At 36.3% G+C, this 13,756-nt stretch overlaps 1 protein-coding gene across 5 annotated transcripts in view; it reads left to right on the top strand.

Annotated features, from left to right (window-relative positions):
* The first annotated feature begins 2,338 nt into the window (after positions 1-2,338).
* Positions 2,339-13,756, top strand: part of LOC119778195 (transducin-like enhancer protein 4) — a 64,759-nt gene continuing 53,341 nt past the window's right edge. For 3 of the 5 annotated variants that reach the window (XM_038277337.1, XM_038277338.1, XM_038277340.1), the window contains exons 1-4: positions 2,339-2,598; positions 2,940-3,037; positions 6,236-6,299; positions 6,385-6,429. In XM_038277337.1, coding sequence (XP_038133265.1) covers positions 2,554-2,598; positions 2,940-3,037; positions 6,236-6,299; positions 6,385-6,429 — 252 coding nt within the window. In that variant the 5' untranslated portion in view covers positions 2,339-2,553. The remainder of the gene's footprint in view (positions 2,599-2,939; positions 3,038-6,235; positions 6,300-6,384; positions 6,430-13,756) is intronic. The other 2 variants (XM_038277339.1, XM_038277341.1) reach the window with 2 other exon arrangements.

The following is a 13,756-nucleotide window of genomic DNA, read 5'->3' on the forward strand; positions in this document are numbered from 1 at the left end:
TTTATAAAAGTTAAAATGATAAAAAATATCAAATTCTATATCCAATTTTTAAGGATAATGACCAAAACTCTATTTTTGAGAATTTCAGCATTATTTTTTTATGCTGCGTTACTTCTACCATTATACTGTGATGGTAGAAAAAGAAACTAAAACAGCAGAAAAGAGAAGGCCAAAAAAATATATGCTACAGTAAATGTAAGCGTTCATATTTCATGCAGAAGGGCCAACATCCCGGAAAAGAACAGATTAATCAACAATCATTTAGTAAAGATTAATGGGGGCATATTTTTAACATACTTGTGATGATGGTACCTCCTTGTGTTGCTTTGGCTGTTTTAATGCAAGATGTGTGACCTCACCATGCAAATCTGATCAGCATTCACATAGGTTGTTAAGAAACAAAATGTAGGCTGACGTTATAAACCAGTCAGTCTCATAAGTCCAAAATCAGTATGAATGATTTACCTTTTAGAGCTGAATCATCTCTATAATATAAAACACCGTCGCAGATGACTGTATTCTGTTTACCATAACTAAGCTAAATTGGGTACTTCATTTAGTTTGAAATCGAGTTATTGTTTCCCTGCTCCTCACAGGCACCCAATCATGCCGAGCCTCGTTCTTTTGACGAATTCTGAAAGGTGAAAGAAGAAAGATATTGTTGAAAAAAGGTCAAAATAAGTATGAATATTTGCCAAACATCATGTAAGAGAAACAACGAACAAGCAAATTAAAGTGCCTTGGTCACACAAGATGAAAATCAAACTTTTTGGACTACAGTACTTGCTTGAAGGCAATAAAATCCGAAAACCCTAGAAGAAAACCTGCTGAAGGCTTGCGACTAGGACAAATGTTTGCCAACAGGATTATGATCCTAAGCAGAAGTATATCGAGATTCATCTTATAGAATGTTAACAAAGGTGTAATGGCCAGAAAATCCAAGACCCATTATTCCAGAGGCAACAGTTGACATTTGAACAGTTTATTAAAATATGAAACTGCATTTAGTAAGACAACAATGAAATAGTTTAGATCCAAAAACATCAACATATTTAAAAGGTTTAGTCAAAGCCCAGAACTAAAGGCTGGGAGTTGTAAGAACAATGAACGGCGGATCTATAATGCCTTGGAATAAATGCAAACCTTTCAGAATGTCATCGGGAATTTTAAAACGTGAAACCTCCCATGTTATGACCTAATTCGTATTAATCTGTCCCATAACATCCAAATTAAATACAATAAAGTTTATAGATATTTTGTGACAAAATGTTATGGGAATTAAGCAGAATATATATTTTTGCATGATGTTATGTTAATTATTGGAAACTGATATATTCAAAAGTAAATTAATAATTGTTAATTATGTATCTTTTGCTCAGTTGAACATCTATCTTCTATATTCTAAGCATGAAACACTAGTATTTCAGAATGTGAACGGTGCTGATTTGATGTCTGTATTTCTTACAGTGTAAATTGTTCACCATGTATCCTAAAGCCTCAGCAATCTATTGAATTTGAGTGCATTTTTGCACATGGTTTAAACTAGTCAAGAAGACTGGGAATGATGGAACAATTGACAGATTACATGTTTAATCTGTGAACACCAAGTAATTAAACAGCTAAACAACAGTGGCAAAAAAGCACCATCAGGCATCTTCAGGCCATATAGACACCTCTAATTTATACTATCAATAAAATCAGATAAGCGAGAGATTTCAGTGTAATCAATGTCACAGCCCTGTATTCCAGAATGAGACCCCCACGTGGGGGTCTGGATAAATAGCATGATGTCGGGATGTGATTGGACCGTTTGCGGATGACAGACGGCAGGATGCTGCACATTGCTCACTTTTTTCTCCTCATTGGCTGTGTTTAATCACCGCTCCTCCTTCAGACCACACATCATTGGCTTTATGGGAGGTGGGGAGTGTACGAAGGGGTTGGATGAGAGCGGTGGTGGACGTGGGGGGCTTTGAGAAGGAGCCGGGAAGTTGTAGTTCTTTATGGCAGAAGCACATCTGTAAGGCTTATTATTGGCTAATAGGAATTAAACTACACGTCCCGACGTCACGGTGTGCGGGGCCCCTCTAAATGTTGTGAATATGTAATTGCGCCCTCAAGAATGGTTGCTGCTAAATTTGGCGTCACAGACAGGGGCAAGGCTGGCACGGTTGGTTGGTGAGGTGGTCTCTCGCTTGGATGTGAAGCGTAAAAGGAAGCTGGAGGAGATAAACTGATTCATGCGCGACAACGGAGAGGAACCTGAGATGCGCAGTGGGATGAGCTGTGCCACGATGCGCAAAAGTTGATGCTCCGTAGGGGAATTTAAGACAATTTAAGACTTTTGTTAGTTTAAAGGGATTACATCGAGTTGCATGGACAGAGGAGAAAGAAAATTAATGGTTAGCGTTGTTTTTGTTGTCAAAGGATGTTTCTACTTTTTACATAAGCCGCTCTCAGTTCGCTGAGCGGATACTGACTGACCTTTTACGCACGGGGACCTCGCTCATTTCTTTATTTCTTTTTGTGGATGAACTTTACAAAGCCCTTGAAATGATTCGAGATCTGAGCAAGATGTACCCGCCGGCACGGCATCCGGTAAGTAGAAGATAGAAGCAGAGAAATCAAGAATGTGTCAAAACAGCGTAGATTAACTGCCGCGCGCCTGATGCGTAATCAGTTTATATCCAGTTTCCGTGCCATTGCGCGGACCCCTTAACAATTCCGCTCATTGTCAACATTACCGCATGCAGCTGGCTGTGTCTGTGTGAGAGTTGTGCGCTCGAATAGACTGTGAGGGGATTGAGTGCGATCACAGAGGTCCATTGTAAAACAAGCTTCAATCCTGTAACGTTGTGTCATGACACTGAACTTTGGTGGCTCAGTTCTCGCTCTCTCCCTCCTCATCTTCATCGCACGCTCTTTGATTTTGGGTTGAGGTGCCACACCAGCCGGGGCAGCCGTTCAAGTTCACCGTCACCGAGTCCTGTGATCGGATCAAAGAGGAATTTCAGTTCCTGCAAGCCCAATATCACAGGTGAGAGTCTGGATGGAAAAACTGCAGAAAGAAAGCCTTGACGCATGGTGCTTCCTGCTCTTTTTTCTGTTTCACTAGGTTGGCAGACAGAAAAAAGAGAAAATGATCAATTAGATAAATAGAAACAGGTTTCTTAGTACCACTTAAAGGAAATTATATATTGAAATGCTTGAAGTGAACCAGGGCATTTGTCCACCTCTTTGGTAATAAATTTTTTTAAGTTACCAAATAAAAAAAGTTACTTATAAATATGTAAAACCTTACCTATCAAAAACAAAAAACAAACAAAAAAAACACTTTTTTGAAGGAGAATGTGACAAAAATAACACCAATTAAACATACTATTATGACCAGCATGATTGGCCTATGAAGTCCCACATAAAACAGTTATCTACTGATTATTCTGACAGCTCTGCCAGTATCAGCATTCAATCAAAAGAAGTTCATCTGTTAAATTGGACCATGCACTTTCCAGATTTAACACTGTTGTCTCTCTGGGGTACCTTTTTTCAATTATGGAAAAGTATGAACACTCCATAAAAGCTGCAGTTTTGGAGACTCTATGACCAATGGTGTCATTAACTGGGAGCTAAAGGGACAGGAGTGACCTGCCCTTTAAATAAGGTCCATACCTAGAGAGGCAGCATGATTGTATGCATCCAAGTCTAAAATGTAAGAGATTAATACGTTGTAAATAAATAAATTATTTTCAATGTTTTAAGGATTACCTGTCCTGGCTATTTATGAAATTGTATGTGTATGTGTGTATATATATATATATATATATATATATATATATATATATATATATAATCATTTTATTTTGTCACTACCAGTAGCCCCACCGTATTTAAAACATTCTGGATTCATCCCTGGCTCTTTAGTGTCACAACTTCACTGGTTTACATACTTACTCAAATCCTTATGTTTGCCAATTTTTTGGTCTCTTTCTAATGCAATTAAAAGCACTGTGTCAGGGTTTAAAATATGACAACAAGAAAAGACTCTTTGAATGCAATATTTGTCAGCTATAAGTCAAGTCCGCAATAAGTGTCTTGGTTTTCTATATGTCTGTGCCATATGCCTGAACATGTGTATGTAGTCGTACTGTCCTTTACGCTTTGACCTGAAGTAGATTATGAATAAAATATGCCACAGGTGAAGGAAAATAGTGAAGGATATTTAGTTATTTACAACCAGTACCATCATCTATCAATATAAGTTATATCAATTAGAAGTTTTGAGAATTTTCAACAAAACTTTGAGGTCCAAAGCATTCACTTCTTCCGTGATATATCCCAAACAGTAACCAAAGCAAAATGTTAATCACTTGGTCACATTATTATGCCTAACTTGTACATCTTAGCGGTAAAAAAGTTTAACAATGCCTAGTGCCATGCATTCATGCATGACTCTTGCAATATGACCAACATATCAGAGAAATAGATGATGCAATGACATGAAATACCAAGTGGAAAGTGGGGTTTGGTTTCAGGTTATTATTGATAATTGAAGGAACTCAGTTTGGATTTTTTAACATCTGAAGATGATATGCAACGTCTCCTCTCCCAGCAGCCTGTACAGAGCTCATTCATAAGCTTGTGTTGTAACCGCTTGTCTCAATCCTGTCCGTTACCAGTGACTAATCACAGGTAAACCCCATTGACTTTCATCTGCACGTCTCTCCCTGCAAGTGCAAGTAGTGTGAAATACTGCTTTACCTGACATGATGAAGTGTGAAATACGTCGCTGCTGGGCAGGACCATAAAGCATGACACCAATGCATAATAATCGCCCACTTCTGGCCACCTTGTAATTGTTACCCAGCCTCATGGGGAGATGAACTGGGGGTCCGACTTTTTTGGTCAATCCTGGGGCTTGAACAGGCTGAACTGAGGATAATGAGCTGCATGCTTAATGATGCAGCCGCCCACATCAAACGGTTCCAACATAGGGGGCTGGGGCTGGTTAAAAACAGAAAGAGACTTAGGATGGATCTGATTGGAAGTCAGAAAACTATAAATCGTCATTCTGATGAATGATCAGGGTTCATTCTTTAGTGTTTAATTAGAACACTTGAGCGGGTCATTATCTAAGCATGGATAAGTATGAAAAATAGAACGGAAAAGGATCTCTTTTTCCATCCATCCATCCATCCATCCATCCATCCATCCATCCATCCATCCATCCATCCATCCATCCATCCATCCATCCATCCATCCATCCATCCATCCATCCATCCATCCATCCATCCAGCCAGCCAGCCAGCCAGCCAGCCAGCCAGCCAGCCAGACAGCCAGCCAGCCAGCCAGCCAGCCAGCCAGCCAGCCAGCCAGCCAGCCAGCCAGCCAGCCAGCCAGCCTTGACATATACATTTTAAACAAGATAACAAATTGACACTGCTATAAGTGTACTTTATTACTTATTAACAAATAAGCGGCGAAAAGAAGTAACACTGCCATATAGAGTGCACTGAAGTGAATCTCTGGTATCAAATCACTGATATCCTATCCAGCTAATTAGTTAATATCAGAGCCGATATCTGATCCAGGTATTGGACCTCTAGCAATTTGAATGTGGAAAAGGAAAAACTTTATTGAATTAATTCATTATTTTAGTTCTATAGTGAACAAAAATGCTCCTTGAAATGCTCCATAAATTTTCAAGCAGTGACGTAGATGTTCACGTGCTACATTGTCTTAACTTCACACACCTGCTGATTATCTCATTAGCTGACACTCAAAAGCTTTTTGTGGTTGTAACAAGAAGATTTCCCATCAACTGAAACATTTTTAAAGAGTAAACCTTTTCTGTTAAATGGATCCTCATTATCTGGTTACTTTTATGTTGATGATGCAGTTTTGGCCCCCTCTCACAGTGTAAGAATATATGATGAGGTCTGTGTGTATGTCCATTAATTCAGTAATTACTCTTCTGCCCCTGCTGAGTAAGGACCTGCATCTGCAGCGGGGAGCTGTGGTGAGCCACAAAACTCTTATTGTTGTGTTGTTGTTCACCCTCTTTTAGAGTTCAGCTTTGATTTAGATCTGCACATTTAACTTTGTGGGGAAAGCCAGAGTTATAAAAACACTCCAAACTAGGCTTTTGTTTCAGGTTATATTAATAGATATTTGAGGTCGATGGAGAGTTTGATACTAACACTGATGTAAAATTTTCTTTTTTGATCTTTTCCTCTAGTCTAAAGTTGGAATGTGAAAAACTGGCCAGTGAGAAAACTGAGATGCAAAGACATTATGTAATGGTAAGTCTGACTGCTGCTTGTGTCATTCTTAGTGCTTGATTTAAAAGAAGGAGCGTAACCTTTTTTTTGCCTGTGCTTTTGACAGTACTATGAAATGTCATATGGGTTGAACATAGAGATGCATAAACAGGTAAGAAGTTTTTTTTTTTTTATTAAAATGCAAGAGAGAAAAAGCCTCATAATTTGTCTCAGAGTAACAAGATCAGTACAAGTTTTTGTTGTATATGTGCATTAACCAATAATAGATCATTGTAGTTGGAATTACAAGAAAAGAAGCGTCAGCTGTATAGAAAATTCTCTATAGTATTTTTAACATTAATACACCTTTTTTCTGCCTTCCACTTGCATCCTTTCTTTAGATGGCTCTGATTTTGCAGGAAATCTTTTCAAACTACAGGGTTCATATGCTGTCACACTGTAAGAAAAGAATAATTAAGAATATTCAAAAATTCAAAACAACCTTATGCAGTAAGAATTTTGTGTTCTCTCAATGATCGACCACTTGATTGTTTCAAGTTTAAATTCCTCGTTGTACCAACAGTTTGTTTGGCTTATTCGCTAAACTCTAAATTCATCATCTTGCCAACAGGAATTTGCTTACTAACTGAATGGTGTTATTCACAAAAGTACATAAAACTAATTACCTACACAGCAAATTTCAACTTTGGTCAAGCATTTTTACTAGACAAAGTACGTACATTCTTTGATAAATTCATAATATTCGATTCCATGTTTTCTTACTTTATTGAACTGTTATCAAATTGAAATTCCAAAGTTTATAATGGACAAAAACCTTAAATCAAACCAGGCTAAATACCTACACAGCATAACATTTAACAGCCTAAAATAAGTTAACAGTGGAGTAAATCATGGGAATAGAAAATGAATGCACACAAAATTATTTCAATTTCCAGTCATATTCCTTTTTAATAAGAACACATCCAATATTTGTCACTCCAAATAAATTGGACGTACTCTTATGTCTGCTGGTTCCTCATCTGCTAGTCTTGAGTTCGATATTTTAAGCCCAGTTATGTTGGAAATCATTAGTGAATTCATAAAAGTGTGAGATGCTTTGCGCACAGATCACCTACATGGTAGACAGATAAGGACAGAGAGAAACTCTTAGATTTAAAGACCAGAAACTAAAATAAATAAAACAGCATTTCAATTCCCATCTTGTCTATTTTCTTTTTTATAGTTTTTCCTTTTTTAATTTAAATTTTCAAAACGTAACTATGTGGAAGCACGTGATTTTAAACTTAACTGTTGCATTTTTGGATTGCAAATAGGCCAAACACTTGGCAGGAAATGTGGATTTATTTTACTATAACAAAGTATTGAATTGTTAAATTGAGACTGTTTGGAAACCTAGAGACTAAACCAGTTGCAAAAAATTTAAGCAAAGATATAGTTTGGTTTTTATTTGGAAATAAAAGAATATGAAAATACAGGTGCACTGATTTTATCTGTAAGGTTGAGGTTTGCATGCATTTTGAGTTCCATCTGGTTCAAATTGTTGTTTTTATGTAGTTGTTTTAAATGAAATTTTAATGTGGGTAAACAGGATCTTATATCATTACATGGTTAGATTAGAGGTTTTTAACAACAATATTTCATGAAAAAAAAAAGCAGCTGGCTAAATATGTGAATCCCACCAAATAGAGATAACCTTCAACACAAATGCGGCAAATGTTTTCACAAAGACTGCTGCATCTTTATAACCATTCTCTAAAATATATCTCTATTCTTAACTGCTTGGAAGATTCAGCAGTAAACATGGTTTAAAGAAAATGGCTATAAATTGCTTTGTTTAATAAGTTGGTAAAGTAAGGAAGGAGGAGGGGTCAAGTTTTAATGTGTGAATTGATGAGTGAAAGAATTTACCCTGAGTATTAAAACCAATAGAACTGAATTGAAACTTTACACAATATACATGCATTACATGCTAACATAATAAATTCACTGCTTTCATTTTTATTCAATGCTTTGTATGAGAAGTTAAGGTTAAAAGCAAATATGCAAAAGACTAAAGTGGAATTGACGTCATATCATTAACTGACGTCAAAAACTGTTATTGAGTTAAAATTATATGAAGCTAGAGATAAGGAGGATACTATAAGTTGCTTCCTAAGTTATTTACATATTACACTTTTCCTAATGTTACCTTGATGCAAACAAAGATACACTGCAAAAATCAAATTTCATCTGTTTCATAGAAGAAGAAAATGCACCTCAGCACACTGCATTAAAGTTAAAGTAAGAGGACTCCAGCCAGCATTGTTTTGGATTTTATTTTTGCATGCTAAAACATACAAAAAAAGCTCCTACTATGAAGGTAATCTTATTTGGTAAAAGAATGTGTAAAGGAAAAAAAAAAGAACAAATGTTAACCTTAAAAATCCTATAAAGACTTTAAAGCAACACCTGGTCTATTTTATTTTGTCTCGTTTGGTCACTTGGTGAAGCTGATAGCAATTTTACATTCGAATAAGAATTTCATCAGCTTAATTGAACAAGATAATGGGCTGAAAAATGACTGCAGCCAATAAGGATTTGGCCTTTAACGAGCCTTTGCATCACTGCTGCTTTTTTTCCCCAACTTCAACACGGAGGGTCATTAGCATAAATGTCTGTGTTAACCACACATCAGCCGCCACGATAAATGGACCACAGCTAACCATCCACACATTCATCTCTGCACAAATAGCGTGTGTGTTGGTTTGAGAAGATGTGATAAATGCTTGGCCTTTGTCTTGCAGTGTATGTGTGTCTCTCTGTAACTATCCAGCCTGTTTACTTTGCTGTGTGTGTGTTTGTCAGAGTGTTTAACAGCCCATACTTACCACCAGTGTTTACAGAGTGTGGATGTTTTCGTGAATGTGTTTGTCTGTAGGCACACTTTAGATGTTTATTCAGTTTTGCATTCACTATTTGCAAATCTGTGCACATGCTGGGTGCGTATGCCTTTTACTTTTTGTGTTTACTCTCACCTCAGCATGCACACCCAAACACACACATCCCCTCCACAACACACAAATGCTGCTTTTTTTTAAACCACTGGCACACTAATCATAGTTGTCGGATGAAATATGGGGTGTCTGCTATAAATCCCGGCCGCCCGCTGCTGTTTGTGGGCGCTGCACGTGCTGCTGTGTGTTGTTGTGTTTGCATGGACAGACAAAATGAGAAGCGGTAAAACGTGGCCTGCAGCTCTGTGTGGTGCCGAATGATTTCTGTCAGGAGAGCGAATCCCTCATTTCTGCCAGCAGTCTGTGGGTTCATGCATCATGCAGTTGTGTGTGGGTGTGTGTGTTTGGAGTATTGGAGGGAAATTATTTAGACTCTTCCTCCAGCATGCCTGGGTATTACTGTGTTAGTGAGCATGTGTTTGATTGTGCTTCGTGTAGATGAATGAATAGAAGAGACAGAGGTGTTTCTTTGGCGGTCTCTGGATTAAGGCAATCAGCAACCACTTCCAAGAGAGTCGCTAATATTGCTTGTTTAGCATTTTCTGAGGGTAATAGGCCCATTGATTTTTGGCTCTGCTCCCTGTTTTATTTACACAGAAGGGCTTCTAGTGCCCAGGGGAGAGAAATGTACCGAGGCTCGTTAAAGAGAAATTGACTCGTAGATGGAGGGGAGGACAGGACGGGGAGGATGCTCACAAGACTGAGAGAGGACAGCTAATCAATTGCAAATTAGTGAGGCTGAAAGAGAAATAAAGCAAAGCGCAGGATGTAAAGAGAATAAAAGATAGGCGGAACAAGGACAAAGTGGTGATAGAAGCAAGTTAGAAGACTTTAGATACTGAAGACTGACAGAGATTTGAATTATGTGTGACACGTTATATCACTGCAGAAGTTTGGCAAACTTTTTTTTGTCTTGGTACAGACTGTTTTCAAATTGTGGTTTGAACAGTAAAAAAAACAACAACAAAAAACTGAAAAACACATAAAATGTAAAAAATATTTTTTTAAAGGACAGATTTGATTACACATTTAGCTCATTTACAGAACTATTTTCTATTTTTCAATCTCATTTCTCTTAATTAGACATTTTATAGTAAATCTGCTCCTTTTGACTAAATAAAGTAGGTGGTACTAACCCATAACCTATTGGCTGGTTTTGTCTGTGTGATGTCAATTACAATATCTTTCTTCTGCTTCCCTCCACCACAAACTATAAACAGTCCCTTCAAAACTAGAATAAAAAAAAATCTTATTATCAACCCATCAGGGGTATGAAGAACAATGATAGATACTGAGCTATACAGCAGAGTTGGTTAAAATAATGCTCTTTGTAGCTTTATTCTGAATTTTGTGCGCAAATCTATCAAATTGTGTGACAGTTTTTACATTTATTTTATTTACAAGAGACCTTTCACTACTGGGTATGAAAAACAGTACCTGCTTCAGATTCCTCACATTCTGGTGTACCACCTTTGTTGGGAACAACTAATATCAATGTATTGTGGCAGTCTTCTACTTTTATATTTTTACTAGCTGCATTGTTTTAATTCAGCCTCAATGGAGGCTTTGGTTTTAAAGCAAGGTAAAGCTTTTAAAGCATAGACTGTTAGATTTAAGTCCAGACTTTTAATATGACATTGCAAACATTTGTTTTTTTTTAACTATTCAGAGTTAGATGTGTTGTATTTCTGAATATTTTCCTACTGTCGAACCCTGTTTTTTTTTTTTTATTATCTTTTTGGTGCGATGAACTAATAACCAGACACCAGACAGTTTTAAGATTTTCTGCCAAATTCATGATTATCTCATTTACAACAAGTCATCCAGATTGTAAGACAACCTGCAGCCATTCAGACACTTAGGGATTGGGATGATGATTTTGTTGTATAAATGTCTTGTCTCTTGCTTATTATTTAATTACAAACTCCAACTGTTTTTTTTCAGGGTTCATTTATTACCTTTTTAACATCAATTTTATTTATCTATTTTGATTTGAGTTGATCATTTTTGTGGGTCTTTGAGAATGATTCAGTGTGGTCAGACGGTGTTTTATAGAGCAACATTAGATACGACTGCCTTTTTTCCTTTAAAGAAGGAAAACTACTTTTTGTAACATCTGACAAAGTTTATTAAATTATCAGGAACATTTAATCAAGACAAAAAAGTAAAAACAGTAGACATTTGGAAAGGAGTTTGATTTGGTTTTATGGCTGAAAGGTGAACATTTGCACTACTTTCAAGTCATGCACAGCCTTACTGTAAGTGTTTTACTTCCAGAACTTCTCTTTATCAGTTTCATCTTCCTACAGCTACTCAAAAAAAAGAAGTGTCTCGAAAACATGATACCAAACCTTGTTTACAGTGTGTTCAAGATGACGTACATTCTTAGTTTGTTCACAGGTGAAGTTTTCCAAATGGACAAAAAATATATATATATATATATTAGATCTCAATTCACCACTGAAGCTTCTTTCACATGTTAATCATCCAATGCTTTGTGGACTTCCCCATGGCTGCACCACTTTGTTTGTTAATTAAATTCCTATAAGAAATACGATAAAAGCTGTGGTTGTAATGTCGCAAAACGTAAAAAAAGGTATAGGAAAACCTTTGCAAAACCTGCTCTATAGACTAGTATCTGTAAAAAAATAAAAGATGGAAAAAATAACTTAAAACTGCATTAATGTTTTACTGTTTGACTTGACAGGTAAAACAGATAATCATACAATTATATATATATATATATATATATATATATATATATATATATATATATATATATATATATATATATATATATATATATATATATATATATATATATATATATATATATATATATATATATATATATATTCTTATGCTAAAAAAAATACTCCTGGAATCATCATTATCCATTGATGAAAAAATTGTGCTTTCAGAACTGCTTTTCTGACTCTTGAAAACAGATGTCTGGTACAATAAACAGGAACTTTACTTCTTTGTAAAATGATGATTTAACATCACTCTTTGTTTCATAGTAGATTACAAGCATTTTCTACATTCGTGTAACTAGTTTTACTGATCACTTCATACATAAGTATCTGTTTGTCAAAATCAGTAAACATCTATGTAACGATAACAACAGTGTGTCTTCTGATTAAGGAGTTCAACTGAAGCAAGAACTGCTCAGAGACAGCTTCCTAATGCTTTTTATATTCTGTCTTTGTCCCCTTCCATTATTCTCGCTGCTTCTTTCACACACCCACTCAAAACACAGAGGATCACAAGGGAATATAGACTTTATATGGTGAGGTCCATTAGGTGTATTAGCTGGTGGTGAAAAGTGGTGCTGATGTGGTGCTTACAAAGCTCCAAAGGGGAGATGGACATTTGATCTTGTATCTGACCCTGTCTGACTCCAGGGCTCCTGCCTGATCTAATTTCAGTCTTGTTAGGAGGTAAAGTGGGACTATTTCAGAATGTTCTCTTTGTTTATTGACATTATTGTGCCTGTTGAGGGTATTTTTGCTGACAAGTTTTTATATATGGCTTGCCAGCCTTTCATAAATAAAGAAAATTCTGTAATCCAGGAAGTAAAGGCGCATAAAAGTTATTTGTTAAAGGCAAATAAACAGAGATGGAATGGCATGGATCTTTGTAATAAACCAACTTTATTTATTTGTATGATTAAGCTGTTAAAAAAACTGATGTTTCTCCTGATGTTTTTGCTTGACTACAAATAATAATTTAATTTAGGATTGAATTCTCACATACCTTACAAAAAAGTTTTGAAAGGAAATCAAATGCCCACAAGCTAACCTCAGAGGTTGCTGCAGCTTGATGTGAAACAAATCGATCTGCTGTATGTCCTAACCTTTAGGAGTCTCTGTTCAGTTGTTTTTGATTATACATTCTCTGTTGAGCCAGTGACAGGTCCGGGTCAAAGCCCTAGTCCTAACAGCAAAAAGAAAATAAATAAATAAATAAATATACTAGAAAAGATGCTTGGATCCTTCCCCCCTCCTTACAAAGAAGCATGTGGCCAAATGCCTGACATGTTTCCACTTTGGCCTGCTGTCACACTGGTTTTCACCTGGTGTAAAATGTCACATGTAATTGGTTGTGTCGCACAGGGCAAAACTATCATTTTCTGCCTCTTTTTAGTTTGTTTCCACTGCCAAAGGTACATCATTGAGAATCTGTGTAAGGGGTGAAAGATTGATTGTGTATTGAAAGTAAGACTTTGACCCTAAAGATTTGAAGCTCAGAACACTTTGAATAATTTTTTGCATAAACGAAAAAAGTAAGCTGTTAGAAGTTGATTTCTGTAATGCTATAAAATTTCCTCCAATGATTATTTAGAGAAGTATGAATAGTTTTTCACTGGCTTTTAAAAAAATAAAATGTTTAAAAAAAATGTCTTTTTTTACATGCTGTATGGTGGATGAGTAGGTAGTAGGGGTGGGTAAAATAATTGAAGAATCGATGCATCGCAATTATTAC

This window comes from Cyprinodon tularosa, unplaced genomic scaffold (genome assembly GCF_016077235.1).
Source record: "Cyprinodon tularosa strain WSP-4 unplaced genomic scaffold, ASM1607723v1 ctg130, whole genome shotgun sequence".
In the NCBI taxonomy this organism is placed as follows: Eukaryota; Metazoa; Chordata; class Actinopteri; order Cyprinodontiformes; family Cyprinodontidae; genus Cyprinodon; species Cyprinodon tularosa.